Source organism: Indicator indicator, chromosome 6 (genome assembly GCF_027791375.1).
Source record: "Indicator indicator isolate 239-I01 chromosome 6, UM_Iind_1.1, whole genome shotgun sequence".
Classification (NCBI taxonomy): domain Eukaryota; kingdom Metazoa; phylum Chordata; class Aves; order Piciformes; family Indicatoridae; genus Indicator; species Indicator indicator.
Window position 1 is genome coordinate 24,572,743 of NC_072015.1, and position 17,136 is coordinate 24,589,878.

Below are 17,136 nucleotides of genomic sequence, written 5' to 3' on the forward strand. Positions count from 1 at the left end.
CAGGTTGCTCAAGGCCTTGAACACCTCTAGGGCAGGGACATCCATGACTTCCCTAGGCAACCAGTTCCAGTGTCTCGCCACCATCACTGTAAAGAATTTCCTTCTGATATCCAGTCTGAATCTGCCCTCATTTCTACATGCTGCTCTTCTCACCTTGTCTTCACTCAGTGACAAAAGTGTTTCAAAAAGCTGGAAACAGTTAACCTGCTGCCAGTCTTGACTACCTGACAGGCTGTAAGAAGCCAAATGTAATGCAAGCTGAATAGTGACAAAGAATGAAGAATAGATTGGGTGTTTCAAGGATTGGAGCAGTCAATTTTCCTGTTATTCATTGAACTCTCCCTAGGCTCAGCCAGTCATACATCACTTGTCAATACTCCACATGCAATATAGAAATGAATGTCAGGATTCCTGTGCTGTCACTAAACTTGTACTGCTCTGAGGAGAGGTCAGCAGCTGCGCGAGTCATGTAGTTTCACAGGGTGATACATATTCACAAAGCCCAAGAGATCTGACCTACATTCCATGCAGATGAGGAGAAACCCTTTAGTCTCATCTGATACCTGGATTCCACTGCAGTGGCACTGAACCTGTGGAGAGCAGCTGGGGTATTACACCAGTGCCAAGCACAGCAAGTAGAAACATGCCCAAGCACTACAGAATCATCGAATGGTTTGGGTTGGAAGGGATCTCCAAAGGTCATCCAGTCCAACCCCCCTACACTCAGCAGGGACATCCTTCATTAGATCAGGTTGCTCAGAGTCTTGTCAAGCCTCACCTTTAGTATCTCCAGGGATGAGGCCTCAACTACCTCCATGGGCATCAAGTCCAACCATTGACCTAACACCACCATGGCTGGTAGAGAACAATTAGGTCTCCCCTCCCTGCCCTTCTGCAGACTAAATAACCCCAGTTCCCTCAGTTGCTCCTCACCAGACCTGTTCTTCAGGGCCTTCACCAGCTTCATTGCCCTTGTCTGGATAGGCTTCAGCACCTCAATGTCCTTCTTGGAGTGAGACTGTCTTACATTTCACGTGCTACTGTCTTACATTTCTGCTTCCTGCACAGTGCAGAGCAGCTGATAAATAAATACTGTTAGCATGGCTGGAATCATACATGGGATATTCCTAATTCAACAACAACAACCCAAGGCTGAGAAAACAGGAACACAGAATCACAGAATGATAGAACGGTCTGGGTTGGAAAGGGCCTCCAAAGGTCATCCAGTCCAACCCTCCTGCAGTCAGCAGGGACATCCTCCACTAGATCAGGTTGCCCAGAGCCTTGTCAAGCCTCACCTTGAATAGCTCCAGGGATGGGGCCCCAAGTATCTCTCTGAGCAACCTGTTGCAGTGTTCAAGGTTGAATTCGCTTGCACCCATTCCCCTTTCTGAGCCCAAGGTGGTGTTTTATAACATAATTCCCATGTGTAAGGATGCATTAAAAAAGCATCCTGGAGAGGCTTTAGTTTCTGCACTATATAACAAATGGAGGAATTGGAACGAGGAGGGGTTTTCAGGGGGAAGAAGGTATGGATTTACTCCTGCTTCAGAACATAGTCCATCTACTCTTAGGTAGTACAGAAAGCCAACTGTGCAATTTCTCTGATGAATGCCAAGGTATGGGCACAGAATTAAAGCATCTAGCTAGATTATAAATCAGCAGATGAGGAGGAAGAAAGAGGAATTTTTCTCTGTTTTGCATATTGTTTTAGTATTTCATATCTCTTGCTGGTCATTGCAAATCCATACCACAACCTTTAGTGAAAGCAGGTTCTATATTCATAGATGTATCAACACCAGAAGTTTAATTTCAAGAGAAGCCCTCTGTCTGAGATTCTTTTTCAGGCCTTATCACATTCATCTGCCATTTGGTTAATGAAGTTGCATTTCCATTTCCTCTTCTGCAAACTGCTAATAACAACTTAAAATATGAGGCAATTTTATGTGTAAAACTCACCCAGCTTCTCAGATGGGTTTCAGTAGCACTTTTATTTCTGTGTGTGAATGCCTTTTGGCAGCACAGAAGAGGCAAATATGTGATTGTCCTCCCGTACTCAGCACTGCTGGAGTACTGTGTTCAGTTCTGGGACCCTCACTACAGGCAGGACATTGAGGTGCTGGAGTGTGTCCAGAGAAGGGCAATGAGGCCCATGAAGAGTCTAGAGCACAAGTCCTGTGAGGAGCATCTGAGGGTTGTTCAGCCCGGAGAAAAGAAGGCTCCAGGCACACCTAAGAGCAGCCTTCCAGTACCTGAAGGAGGCTGCAAGAAGGCTGCAGAGGAACTGTTTCCAAACGCCTGCAGTGACAGGATGAGGGGCAACAGTTTGAAATGAGAGCAGAGCAGATTGAGGTTGGATGAGAGGAACACTGCACCATGAGGCCACTGGAACACTGCAACAGGTTGCCCAGGGAGGTCGCTGATGCCCCATCCCTGGAGATATTCAAGATCAGGCTGGACAAGGCTCTGAGCAATCTGATCTAATGGAGAATGTCCATGCTGACTGCAGGGGGTTGGACTGGATGACCTTTGGAGGTCCCTTCCAATCCAAACCATACTATGATTCTATGAATTATGAAACTGTCCAATACACAATTTAATAACTCCATATTCCTGACATCCTGGAGGTAACCATCACCAAGCTACCTTACCAGGTAAGATAACTGTATGACAGACTTCTAGGGCAGAGGTTTTGAGATCCATGTATTTCTCCTGATCTGTCTAAAACCAACATTCAGGTGACCTTGCTCCATCTGCCAGATGAAGCTGTGTTCTCTTTCGTCTCTTGTTTGTCTTCTCAAGTTGCTCAGCTTCTGCAGGCAGCAAGATTTTTTTTCTGCTCTTTTTCTCTGGAGGAGTCCTACACACACTCTCTAAAATGGATGATCCACTATTATCTTAGCTATCTTATTTGACTTTTGTTCCTATGGGAGCAGTTTATATTTCATATAAATTTTAATCCCTTTGAGTAAAACTGTGATAAGGAAAGCACTTAAGAGTGTCTACACTTCAATTTATTTGTCCAAGAGGAGAGAATCATACAGAACTTCTCTACTTTGGTAGATCCACTGTGTTAAACTTTAGTAAAGAGGGTCTAGACAAGTTTATAGTAGGTGAGCAGCAAGGACAACTGAATGTGAGCATAAAATGGTTTGGGTTGGAAGGGACATCCAAAGGTCATCCAGTCCAACCTCCTTGCAGTCAGCAGGGACATCCTACACTAGATCAGGTTGCTCAGAGCCTTGTCCAGCCTGACCTTGAAGGGGTGGGGCCTCAACCACCTCCCTGGGCATCCTGTTGCAGTGTTCCAGTGGCCTCATGGTGCAGAATTTGTTCCTCACTTCCAATCTAAATTTGCTCTTCTCTCATTTCAAACCTTGTCCTATCACTGCAGGGCTTTGCACACAGTCCCTCTGCAGCCTTCTTGTAGGCCTCCTTCAGGTACTGAAAGGCTGCTCTTAGGTTTCCCTGGAGCCTTCTCTTCTCCAGGCTGAACAGCTTCAGCTCCCTCAGCTTGTCCTCATAGCAGAGATGCTCCAACCCCCTGATCATTTTTCATGGCCCTCCTCTGGATCCACTCCATCAGGTCCATGTCCTTCCTGTGTTGAGGGCACCATATACTTGCAATACATTTAGCTATGTAACAAAACATTGGGGAAACTAAAATTTTAGGCCTCTAAACCTAACATTTTAAGCCTGCAAATGTTTTCACCTTCAAAGTCTTAAATTTAGGGTTTCTCATATTGCAGTCTCAGAGCAAGTTTACCTGTTCCAGTTTCCACATTTAGAAATCTTGCAGCTTTCATACTCATTTCATCACTGCCCCTGTGTATGCTCCTGCTAGGCTGGAAATTAACCTTGTTTCCTTGCTTCCCCTCATTTCCCCTGCAAAACTGAGAATACAGCAGTGTCCTCAGCTCAGGGACCTTCCCGGGAGAAGTGCTGAAGGGATGATGACCACTCTGTGTCCACTGTTTTCAAATGTAGCAGCTGGCAATCCTATTGAAAAACCCTCTGAGCTTGATTTCCTAAAATATTTTCTTTTAAATGCTGATTAGTTTGAGAGTTCATTTTGCACTCAGTTACTTGAAAGTAGCTGAAAAGGATGGAAAGTAAGGGTATGGTACCTATTCCATCAACAGCTATATCTTGACAGTGGGGTAGTATTTTCTGCCTGCCTTGTATTAGTTATATCACCAGAGAATCCTAGAATGGCTGAATTTGGAAGGGACCTCAGAGGTCATCTACTCTAACCTCGCTGCCATGGGCAGGGATGTTTCTCAGCTAGACTTGGATGCTCAAGGGGCTTCATCCAACCTGGCCTTGAACACCCCCAGGGAGGAGGCATTCACAACCTCCCTGGGCAGCCTAGTCCAGAGTCTCACCACCTTCATACTAATAACTTCTTCCTCAGATCCACTCTAACCCTGCTCTGCCTCAGCTTCAAACCATTCCTCCTTGTCCTGTCTCTAGACACCCACTTGAAAAGCCCCTTTGCAGCCTTCTTGTAGGCTCCCATCAGGTACTGGAAGGCAGCTCTAAGGTCTTCTCCTCTTCAGCCTGAGCAACCCCAGCTCCCTCAGCCTATGCTCATAGCAGAGGTGTTCCAGCCCAAATATTAGCAGTGTCTGAGCAAAAATTTTAACAATGTAGTTCTGACAGAGAACCACAGAAAAATGAGGATTAGCTATATGGAATGAGAGCAAAACCCAAATAATTCTATTTTATAAATGGTAAAGTCAGAAAAAAAGACATGTATTTATAGGCAACCATGAAAAAAAACAGGACATAAAAGTCATTGTTAATGAAAAGGGAACTATTTGCCTAGAACAAAAGAATCTAGATGCTAAATATTAATCTTAGAATATAACATTTATAACCATGACTTGGACTGAACCTTGCCCTGAAGGTGGATAGTTTCAAATATTATAAAGGATTAAAAAAAAGGATCAATGTATTTCATAGCATCATACATTCATAAAATGTTTTGAGTTGGAAGATCATCCAGTTTCAACCCCCCTGCCTGGGCAGGGACACCTTCCACTAGCCCAGGTTTCTCAAGGCCTCATCCAGCCTGGCCTTGAGCACCTCCAAGAAGAGGGCATCCATGAACTCCCTGGGCAACCTCTTCCAGTGTCTTACCATCCTCATTTAACATCAAGCAATTCCTGCTTTTTCACTCTTTCTTTGGATCTCAAAATGTTGTGGCACATTTCTTTGGATCTCAAAATATTGTGGCACATGTGGAAGTGAGAACATACATCTGACCTTCAATGAATCCTACTCTTCACAGAGAACTAAGGTCCCTTTAGCATGTACATAAAATAATCACAAACAGAAAGCAGAAAAGGCAGGGTCCTAAATTTTCCTCTATCCCTGCCACTTTAACAGAGACTATCTCTCACAATACTTCAAACCAGCACCTGAAAGGGTACAAGCAAGCTGAGAAGGGACTTTTTACAAGGGCTTGTAGAAATAGGGTGAGAGGGAATGGATTGAAGCTTGAGCAGGGTAGATTGAGACTGGAAATCAGAAAGAAACTCTTTCCAGTGAGGGTGGTGAGACACTGGAACAGGTTGCCCAGGGAGGCTGTGGATGCCCCCTCCCTGGAGGTGTTCAAGGCCAGGCTGGATGATGCCTTGAGCAACCTGGGCTGGTGGGAGGTGTCCCTGCCCATGGTAACTAGATGATCCTCAATGTCGCTTCCCACCCAAACCATTCTATGAATCTATGAATCTGATTATTTTTCTGCATGCAAAAAGTGAGCTTTGACTTCCTCTTTTCTGTACAAAAAATGCATTTGGGAAGCTGTTTGTCACCACCTCCGTGATCCTTGAGCTTCAAGCTCACAAAACTAACAGTGAAAAGGAGAGCTTGAGTGTGGTTGTTTTCAGAGCTTCTGTAGCCATTTGTATTGTTAGCAATTAGAGCAGGTGTGTGATCACTGATGCTACATCTCAAACCCTGACTGTTTCACTATAATTTTAATCCAAACCCTCCAGGCTTCTTAGCTGTCAGAGGCTGGAGTGATACGAATTACAGCTAATATCCTACTAACATCTGTCAAACTCTTCAAGCATGGAATATTTTTGCTTGTGATAACTATCAAGAAGAAAAAGCCCAGCTCATAAACTAGTAATTTGCCCATAGCCCAAAAGCCTTTGCAGTACAAAAACCAACTAAATTTGTGCCTTTTCCAATGACAGCAGAGCTGTAATTTTTTTTTTCTAAAGAAAAGAAACCAACAAATTTGAAAATAACTTGAAAAGGTAAAATATGCACAAAACTAATAAGAAAATCATGTTGCTGAACACACTGACACCAATAGTCTTTTATTTTCAAACTTCTTTTTTTTTTTTCCCCAGAATTATTAGAAGATTTACTTATGATACCAAGTTGAGTGGTGTGGTTGATAAGTCAGAAACATGAGTACCACCCAGAAAGACCTGGACATGCTGGAGAGGTAGGATGAAGAGAACCTCATGAGGTTCAATAAGGCAAAGTTCAAGGTCCTGCACCTAAGTCAGGCCAGTGCTCAGTATCAGTCCAGGCTGGGGATGATGAGATTGAGAGCAGCCCTGCAGAAAAGCACTTGGGGGTGCTGGTGGATGAGAAGCTGGACATGAGCTAGCAATGGGCACTTGCAGCCCAGAAGGCCAATGGCAGCCAGGGCTGCATCAAAAGGAGCATGGCCGGCAGATGGAGAGAGGGGATCCTGCCCCTCTGCTCTGGGGAGACCTCACCTGCAGTGCTCTGTCCAGCTCTGGTGCCCTCAACACAGGAAGGACATGGACCGGATGTAGTGGGTCCAGAGGAGGGCCACAAAGATGACCAGGGGGCTGGATCACCTCTGCTATGAGGATAGGCTAAGGGAACTGGGGCTGTTCAGCCTGGAGAAGGCTCCAGGGAGACCAAAGAGCAGCCTTCCAGTATGTAAAGGTGGCTACAAGAAGGCTGCAGAGGGACTGTTTCCAAAGAACTGCAGTGACAGGAGAAGGGGCAATGGTTTGGACTTAGGGAAGAAGAGATTTAGATTAGATATTAGGAACAAGTTCTGCACCATGAGGGTGGTGGAACACTGGAACAGGTTACCCAGGGAGGTAGCTGAAGCTCCATCCCTGGAGCTATTCAAGATCAGGCTCGACAAGGCTCTGAGCAAGATTATCTAGTGGAGGATGTCCCTGCTCACTGACTAGATGATCTTTGCAGGTCCCTCCCAATCCAAACCATTCTATGACTCTATGAATATAGAAGAAAAATCTGGTTTATGTTAGAAATGTATAAAAGAGGTGTACCAAGGTAACCATTGCAGCAGGAAGTCACTCAAGAAAATCAAACAGTGGAGTGAACCAAAAGAATCACAAGAACATTAACACCAGTGAAGCTTTCTCAACAGAGTGGATAAAGCCCTAAACCTGAAGTCTTAAACAACTGAATGACATTTAGCAATACCCCAAGTCCATTTTCTCAGTGGGGGGGAATAAGAGCAGCTTTAATGGAATGCCAAAGTTGAACCTCATAAAAGTAATGAAGATGTTTCCTGATTGCAGTGACTGGAGAACTGCAGTTCATGCATGCCTGTAAAGAAATAAAAACCTTCAACTCATCTACTTCTCTGCAGAAGGGGGCACTGTCCTGGAGAGCAGACAGACAAGCATCAGCGTCTTGGGGAATGCCTGCATTTGTTTCCCATCAGTGGTGCTTTAAGATTTCTCTGTGATTTTGCCCCCTCCCTTTTCCCATGTTACATCTCATTCTAGACCCAACTCTCTGAAATCTCATTTCAGCCCTGATGTGGTTTCTTTCTCTTGTCTCTGAAGCCACAATTATTTGCAACCTCCCCATTTGTCTTTTATCAATAGTTTTATACATTCATCAAACTTCTTCACCTTCTGCCATTCAAAAATCAAAATGCATATTACACAAACCTATGCTTTTGGGTCCACTGAGCCAAAAGGACCTGGGGGCTTGCATCACATAATATTTTGCTGGCATTACTAAAGGAAAGTAATGCTCCCACATGGTCTTTCCCTGAACTACAGCAAGCCATAAACTTTCATTTGCTGAAAGCTGGCTATTGCTCAGGCACAATCCTCAGCATGCCAGCAACTTCCATAATAGCACCATAAACTTCTAGCTTGAATCAATATTCATGTCAGCCAGGTTCATTTTCTTGCTGGTCCTGCACAGTCACCATTGCTCATTACATCATATCAGGTTGCCCAGGGAGGTGGTTGTGGCCCCATCCGTGGAGATATTCAAGGTCAGGCTTGACAGGGCTCTGGGCAACCCAATCTAGTTGAAGATGCCTCTGCTGATTGCAGAGGTAGTTGGACTAGATGACCTTTGTATGTCTCTTCCAACCCAGACCGTTCAATAATTCTATGGTTCTACAGCTTTAGAGGGAGTTTTAGAGGGCATTTCAGAACTTCTGTCTCAGTGCAAGACACTCCTGCTCCTGCCACATTATGGACGTTAAGCTTCCGGAAAGAAGACTTGAGAGGTATCCCTGCCCATGGCAGGGAGGTTGCAGTAGATGATCTCTAAGGTCTATTCCAACCTAAGCCATTCTGTGATTCAATGAAGGAGATTTTTGACTAAGTCAAAACTACTTGAGTGGTTCTTTCCCTCTAAAGCCTGAAAGGACCTTAGTAAAGGTCCTGCTGAGTTAATCAAAGTAGTGGTCTGACACCACCATATGCCACAAGGTTGTTAGAAATTGAGGTACTGTCCCATAGAAACTGCTAGCACTAAACATCATTTCAGAGACTTGAGAAGAGGAAGAAACTACTTGAAATAACAAGCAGCTCTCTAAATAGTCCTTAAACTTCAGTAAGTTTCAAAAAGGAAAGCAAAGGGCTTGGCAGATTATAGCAGCAGTAAAATGAAGAATAGTTCCTTGTGGGAAGACAGAACTCAGCTGTGGAAACGAGCTCCAAAAAAAAAAGATTTTTTAGAGCATATCTTCCTAGTTCAGAAGCTTCCAAAGATATGGATTTCAAAAGAGTAAGATTTTAATTAAATAAAGCAGTGCAGCTACATCATCTGATGGAAATGATGTAGTTTGAACAATTTAGTTTCACTGTGTTTTAACTTGGATTGTATAGCATGCAATGTTTATATGATAATATCGAGATACCGTTTCAAAATGCACAGTTTCAAATATATCACAAAGCAAACTTCATCATTAGAAAATTTTATACTCTTCTCTCACAGATTCATAGATTGGTTAGGGTTGGAAGCAACCTTAAAGATCATCTAGTTCCAACCTCCTGCCATGGGGAGGGACACCTTCCACTAGCCCAGGTTGCTCAAGACCTCATCCAGTCGGGTCTTGAACACCTCCAGGGAGGGGGCATCCACAGCCTCCCTGGGCAACCTGTTCCAGTGTCTCACCACCCTCACTATCAAGAATTTCTTCCTCATCTTCATTCTAAATCCAACATTCTCAAGCTTCAATCCATTCGCTCTCACCCTATCACTACAAGTCCTTGTAAATGTCTCTTCCTGGCTTTCTTCTAAGCCACTTTCAGGTACTGGAAGGATGCTCCAAAGTCTCCCTGGAGACTTCTCTTCTCCAGGCTGAACAGCCCCAACTCTCTCAGCCTGCCTCCATAAGGGAGATGATCCAGCCCTCTGATCATCTTCATGGCCTCCTCTGGACCCACTCCAGCAGATCCATGGAGGCACCAGAACTGGAGGCAGTGCTGCAGAGCAGAGCAGAGCAGAGGGGCAGAATCCCCTCCCTGTTCTGCTGCTCTCCCTGCTTTGGATGCAGCCCAGCACACAGCTGCCTGCTGGGCTGCCAGTGACCATTGCTGGCTCATGGGAAGTTTGTCAGCAACTGACACTTCCTTCTCCTCCAGACTGCTCTTGAGCCACACCTTGCCCAGCCCGTATTTGTGCTTGGGATTGCCCTGATCCGCTTTAAAAAACATTTTATTCAGGTAAAATATCCCCTAGGACACAGACATGGCCAATTTCGTTTTCAAAGAAGAAAGGAGTGCACTTTAATAGTGCAGAGCTCAGTGTCTCACAAGTAACTACCTGTTACTATGAACTATGCTGTCCAAGTCTTCTTTTCAGCTGAACTCATCCATTATACCATATAGCTGTTCAAAACCCAGACTGGTTGACGTCCAGTTTTACAACATCCTGAGGCTGTAGCTGGCATTATTTGCAGTGGCATGATAATTATTAGTTTAGTAAATGCCTATAGCAAAACATGGTATTTTTTGCTCACTTTTAAAAGTTTAGCTGAAAATCTCCATTCTTTAGACCATCTGAGTGCAGCCAAAGACAAGTAATGAAGAAAGAACTCTGTAACACCCCCCAACATCTCCCAAAGTGTATTAAAATAAATCCCTACTAAACACAAAAACCCAAAGTGTGGCTTAAGAGGTGGGCTGAGGAGAGCCTCACAAGGTTCGATAAGGCAAAGTGTAAGGTCCTGCGCCTAGATCAGGGCAATCCTTGATATCAATTCAGGCTGGGGGATGATGAGATTGAGAGCAGACCTGCTGAAAAGGACTTGTGGGTGGCTGGTGGATGAGAAGCTGGACATGAGCCAACAGTGCACACCTGCATCCCAGAAGGCCAATGGCATCCAGGGCTGCATCAAAAGAAGTGGAGCCAGCAGATGAAGAGAGGGGATTCTGCCACTCTGCTATGCTCTGGTGAGACCTCACCTGCAGTGCTGTGTCCAGCTCTGAGGCCCCCACCATAAGAGAGACATGGACCTGCTGGAGTGGGTTCAGAGGAGGACCACAAAAATGACCAGAGGGCTGGAGAACCTCTGCTATGGGGACAGGCTGAAAGAACTGGGGCTGTTCAGCCTGGAGAAGAGAAGGCTCTGGGGAGACCTTAGAGATGAATCTCAGTATATGAAGGGGACCTACAAGAAAGCTGGGGAGGGACTGTTTAGAAGGGCTTGTAGCAACAGGATGAGGGGCAGTGCTTTGAAACTGGAGCAGGGTAGATCTAGATTGGACATCAGGAGGAAGTTCTGCACAATGAGAGTGGTAAAATTCTGGAACAGGCTGCCCAGGGATGTGGTTGAGGCCCTATTCCTAGAGACATTCCAGACCAAACTTGATGTGGCTCTGGGCAGCCTGATCTAGTTGGAGGTGTCCCTGCTGACTGCAGGGGATGTTGGACAAGATGACCTTTGAGGGTCCCTTCCAAATGAATGCAATCTATGAATCTGTAAATCCCAAACTCTAAACAAGAAATATCTTTAAGTGAAGGTTTTCTAGGTGGTGTTAATTAATTAATCCGAGCAAGACTTTGATGTGCAACTTCCTTTCTTGGAGGCAGTGATGCAGTACCAAGTGCTTACCTGACTCACAGGCAAAGGTCTTTGATGTCTCATCATGGAAGATGATGGCCACTGCATGCTTCTTTGTCTCGCGAGGCAATCGAGTGATGTTTTTGATGTTGTGCAGCTCAGTCACCTTAAAATGAAGAGAAGCATTTTAGGTCAGTCTACAGATAGAACAAAAGAAAAGAGCATTCATAACTACTCAGTTGTTAGCATGCTTTTCCTCTTGAGGTTATTTACATTGACAAGTTTTTCATTGATAAAAACACAAAAAGACAAAGTCTTGAAGGTGCAGCAAAATACTCTCTGAAATGTACTGTATTAAAAAGTGAACCTTCTGCTTCTCTAAGTTCTACTGGGAAACACAGCAAAACAGCCTTATGATTATTCTGTAATATGTTTTTCAATTTCTCTATTTGTACAACTTTGATCAGTTTCAGAATCTGCATCAGATACAGAACCTGATGGAGAGTCAGCAGGCTTGGATTAGTTAAAGGAAGCAATTCAATTATCATGCCAATTAGTGTAACCACATTTGTAGGGATAGATGCTCATCTGTCTTTGAAGTGCAGTTCTCATCCTCAGAAGAACTCACAATTTTGTTTTATTCTCTAAATATTAGAAAAGATTATCAACACAAAAGGGCTCTGCTGGCAAATGTACAGCATAAACAATTCCATTTATTTCCATTCCCCTCTGATGCAAGGAGATAACTACAATTAAAACAGATGGAAGAAAAACATCTCATTACAACCAGAGCTGGTAGCACAGCCTGTAGGAAACTGCTTAACATTTCACATAATAGAATCATAGAATCATTAAAGTTGGAAAAGACCTTCAAGATCATCAAGTCCAATCCTAACCCAACCACCATGACCAATAAACTATATCCTGAAGCACTACATCTACAGTTTCTTGAACACCTCCAGGGATGGTGACTCCACCACCTCCCTGGGTGGCCTTTTCCAACACCTCACCACTCTTGCAGCAAAGAAATTTTTCCTATGGCCAACTTAAACATCCCTGGCACAAGTTCACACCATTTCCTCTCATCTAATTGCTGGTTCTTTGGGAGAAGAGACCAACACCAGCCTCACTCCTCTCAGGGAGTTGTAGAAATCAGTAAGATCTCCCCTCAGCCTTCTCTTCTCCAGACTAAAACCACTCTAGCTCCCTTAGCTGTTCCTTGTATGAGATGCCTCCCAAACTCCTCACCAGCCCTGTTGCTCTTCTCTGGACACCCTCCAGCACCTCGATGTCTTTCCTGTCCTGCGGCACCCAGAACTGAACCTAATGAGGGTGCTGGAATACTGGAACAGGTTGCCCAGGGAGGTAGTTGAGGCCCCCTCCCTGGATTTATTCAAGGTGTGGCTCAGCAAGGCTCTGCTCACTGACATGGGGTTGGACTGGATGCCCTTTGGAGGTCCCTTCCAACCCAATTCTATGATTCTATGATCTCTTCAAATTGCACTATATGTTTCCCTCCACAATCAGAGGAGAAAGAGGCAAGACCAATGGTTCTATGAAGGTCTATCCTGCAACTGCTAGAGAGAAATGCAGTTAATCAAATTGCAGACTCTGGGTTTAATGCCAACAAAGCATGAGTCATTTCTCTACTCACTGAACATTAGCAATTAAAAAATAAACACCTGAGAGTTTATATTGTTTTGAACGAATGAATGAATAATGAACTTTGCCATGGTAATGAGACTGCTTTAGCTTAATAATTTTTAAATGTGTGGTTTAACTGTTAATGTAGGTTTTAAAAATAAATAAATAAGACCTTTTAAAGAGGAAAAAATATCTGAGCTCCTGAAAAGACATTAAAAAAAATTCTAAAGAAGTCATAAATGTTTGGAAATAATTTAAATAATCTCTTTGCAAACTTAAAGAAGGTCTCAAAACTGAACATTTGTCAAAAAAGAAAAAGCTCCTTTCTTAAGAGTAGTGCATGAGGCATATCTACGTTTTCAAGCAAGGAAAGCTATACTAATATTTGCTCCCTGAGGTACCACAGCTAACAAAACACAGTTTAGTTCATTGAAAACATTGCTGCATCTTCACAACAACAATTCCAGAGTGTTCTGGAATTACCCAGATCATTGGTAAGCTTATGCCAGCAAGAAGAAAAGAATAAAACTCTCTGCTCCTACACATGTAAGAGTGTTATCTAGATTTTCTACCCCCAAGAAATAAGGAAATATTCCCATTGCGGGATTATACTGTGCCTAAAAAGTTAAATACAATCCAACACAACAGAAGCTTTGAAAATCAGTTTGCTTATTTGCTCCCATTTGTGTCCCTCCAGAACAATGAACTTCAACAACAAACTACGACTCTGTGAATCATCACTACTGTTTGGTCAGTAAGCAGTGAATTTATATACAAAGACAAGAAGACCTCTGCTGAGGAGAGTCAAATCTGCCCTTGATTGTGAAAATCTCAAACAGTGCTTGCCTGCAGGTGTCACAGGCCAGCCACAAGGCTCACCATAAAAGTGAATGTTTTGAGATAGTTTTATTCAATTCTTTGTTACAGCAATTTTAAAAAATAAAGCTTTTTTTCTGCTTTGGGAAAAGAAGGCTTAGGGCAGACCTTATTACCATGGACCAGCACATGAAGGGTGGCTACCAAGAGGATAGAGACTCCCTTTTTACAGGGAGTCACATGGAGAAGACAAGGGGGAGTGGATACAAATTACTGCTGGGGAGATTCCCATTGGAATCCAGAAGAAACCTTTTCACCATAAGAGTTGGACTTTGGAAGCAGTGGATTCCCTTACATTGGTCAGTTTTAAGGCTCAGCTTGACAGGCTGCTGGGCCAGCTCATTTCAACTCCACTGTCACCCAGAAAGGTGATCCTTGTAATCCTTTCCAACCTGGCATTCTGTGATTCCATGACATAAATCCCCTAATGTTACCTGTTCAGTGAGTAATCTTGAAAAGAGATTGCTCACCTGCTTTTATCCTTTAAGATTCCTTCCAGCAGTTAAACAGATCCTTTTGTATATAATATTTAGTATTTAAGTTTCCAATTTTCCCCTCAAGTTAGCACATTAACTTAAGACTTTCTTTTCTTTACCAGGCACTGGTGCTATCATTTAAGTGCTCTACTCCATATGGTGCTCAGTGTGGTACCAATGTTAGGCACTTTTAGCACCTGGCCCATTTCTCAGTTCTCCTACTCCTCATCAATAACTCCTGCTTCATCTGTCCATCACTCAGCAGCCCACACAGACATTTTCCTGTATCAATCTCTAAAACAATTTCACTTGCTTGCAGACTTACAACTGAACACTGGGAGATGTGGAATAGTTATTTAATTTCTACGCAGCAAACTTTGCTTTGCCAAGGTTATTTTATTCCATTTTTTTCATACCTAGAAGTGTAGGGTTATTTTTCTTTTTCTTTCTGGTTTTCTTTGTTTGTTTTTGTTGTTGTCACTTTTTGGTTTGGTTTTGGGGGCAATTTTATGTTCTGTTTAGTTTTGGGGTTTTTTGGTGGTGGTTTTTTTACACAGCTATATCAGAGACCTTGAATTCCTTTACATTTAGCTAATATTTGATGAAATGAAATAACCCTGAAGGGTTACAAGGTAGGATAATTTCTAAGATTGGTAAAGGCAGCATCTCAATCAGCTATGCTAGGCTCCCAGCTCAAGACCACCCATCAACATTGGCTTCTCCACCTTGTTTCCTGTTACACTAAAGAATTTGGATCACCTCAGAGATTCCACATCAGTACAGCTGATCTGCACACATCTTAGAATCATAGAATATTCTGGGTTGGAAGGGACCTCCAAAAGATCATATAGTCCAACCCCATTGCAGTCAACAGGGACATCCTCAACTAGATCAGGCTCCCCAGAGCCCTGTTGAGCCTCACTTTGAATATCTCCAGGGATGGGGCCTCAACCACCTCCATGGGCAATCTGTTCCAGTGTTCCACCACCCTCATAGTAAAGAACCTGTTCCTAATATCCAATCTAAATCTTCTTGGGGTGAGTCTCAGATTGTTCACCCAAATGCAGAAGGTCCTTACAGAGCAACATCAAGCACAGAACAAGAATGCAAAAGACTCTTCAGTTTGTTTGCTGTTGTTGTTCATATACTTAGGGCATTTAAGAATCACTGCTTCAAGTAATGGAATCCACCTCCTCACATCCTCAAGGTTTTCCTTTACCTTGGTCTGCAGATACACACAAAACTCAAACTTATTTTGTGTTAGTAAAACGTCTCACCAAAAAAGATCATTGCTTTTAGAGCTTCCACCTGCTTCCTTAACTGAATGTCATATAGGAAGGATAAAATCAATAAGCACCAACAGCTCTAAATGCTGTCTAGCCATGTCTGGGCAGATCACTTGTAAAGGGAAGGGGAAAGGGGAAAATGGAAAAGGGAAGGGGAAGGGAAAGAGGAAAGGGGAAAGGAAAGAGAAAAGGAAGGGGACAAAGGGGAAGGGGGAGAAGGGAAAGGGGGAGAAGGACATGGAGATGGAAAAGGAAAAAATCTTCATTTCCTTGAAGATTTCCCTATCCTATGCCTTCATTAGCACCCTGTAAGTTTCACACAAACTTGAAGACACCTTTCTGCATGAAGAACCTCGATGTGATTTTTAATATCAAATCACTTCAATTCCCTACTCCCTGTCAGAATGCCCAAGCATTGCCTGACACCTGGGAACTGAGTTACAAGAAACACTCAAGGCTTGGTCTGGTTTAGTTTTAGCACAATTCTGTGGCAAAAAGACTTGAAGCAAAGCTCTGAAAACCATCCTGCTAGATGTCAGAAGTCTAGCTCCACTTCTTTTTAGCCAAAACAAATGTAATTTCATTTCAGTAGTGTCATGCTGCAGATTCTTAATAAATAATTCAAGCATGGGAAAATTACTGAGCTGCAGTGGTGGGCAGGAAGCAAGATACACAGGCACAGGCTGATGAGCAAGGAAATTATTCAGGAATGATGCAAAAGAAAACCTCTGCCCATGTGACCCAACCTTTGAGTTGGGTACTTATCTCTAGCTAGCAAGGAGAGGTCAGTTAAGAGATTGCTAGCAACAAACGTCTGATCCATCTAGAAAAGCTTTTAGCCCTGCTCTGCCTGGACATTTCAGAGATCTTCCACGGTCCCAGTCTGAGCATTGCCTGTAACAACTCATCCCCATTAAGAGGTTATTTTTATGTGGGAGAAACACCCACATGTTTTCTGTCTGGGAGTCTGTGACCCACGTTACAGCCACCTGCAGTCTTCTTTTTGAAAGTGCTCATGGGACCTAATTAAAGGATCATATTTTCCTTATGCTACAGAAGTATTTTCTATAACAACACAGTAAGCATCAATGCAGCTTAAAATATCTACCCTTTAAAATGTCTGAGGGTCTTCTTTTTTTCTTTCACTTTTGGCATCTTAATTATATTCTTAGTTGAGAAGGGCTATTAAATTACAGCATACAATTACTTTAAATAGTCACTTTGACAGTTATCTGATTACTTTCTTTGAAATTGCATTGAGTTCTTTCAAAGAGGAAGGATTTTAGGGACAACTCAACACACTTTCTCTTCCATACTTCATTACTATGCTGGACATTAATTTGTTTGTGCCTTGGAATAAAAATCTGTTCTAGGAGGGAGCTGAACATCTAGGATCTGCACCATCCACTGATGGGTTACATGGAGTGGGTCCAGAGGAGGCCATGAAGATGATCAGAGGGCTGGAGAACCTCTGCTATGGGGACAGGATGAGAGAGTTGGGGCTGTGCAGCCTGGAAAAGAGAAAGCTCCAGGGAGACCTTAGAGCAGCCTTCCAATACCAAACCAA

The 17,136-nt window shown here is 43.4% G+C and overlaps 1 protein-coding gene across 1 annotated transcript in view; it reads right to left on the minus strand.

The window, feature by feature from the left end:
- DOK6 (docking protein 6) overlaps positions 1-17,136 on the minus strand; it is a 229,008-nt gene that overhangs the window by 100,618 nt on the left and 111,254 nt on the right. The window contains exon 3 of the mRNA XM_054381801.1: positions 11,339-11,453. Within this exon, the coding sequence (XP_054237776.1) occupies positions 11,339-11,453 (115 nt within the window). The remainder of the gene's footprint in view (positions 1-11,338; positions 11,454-17,136) is intronic.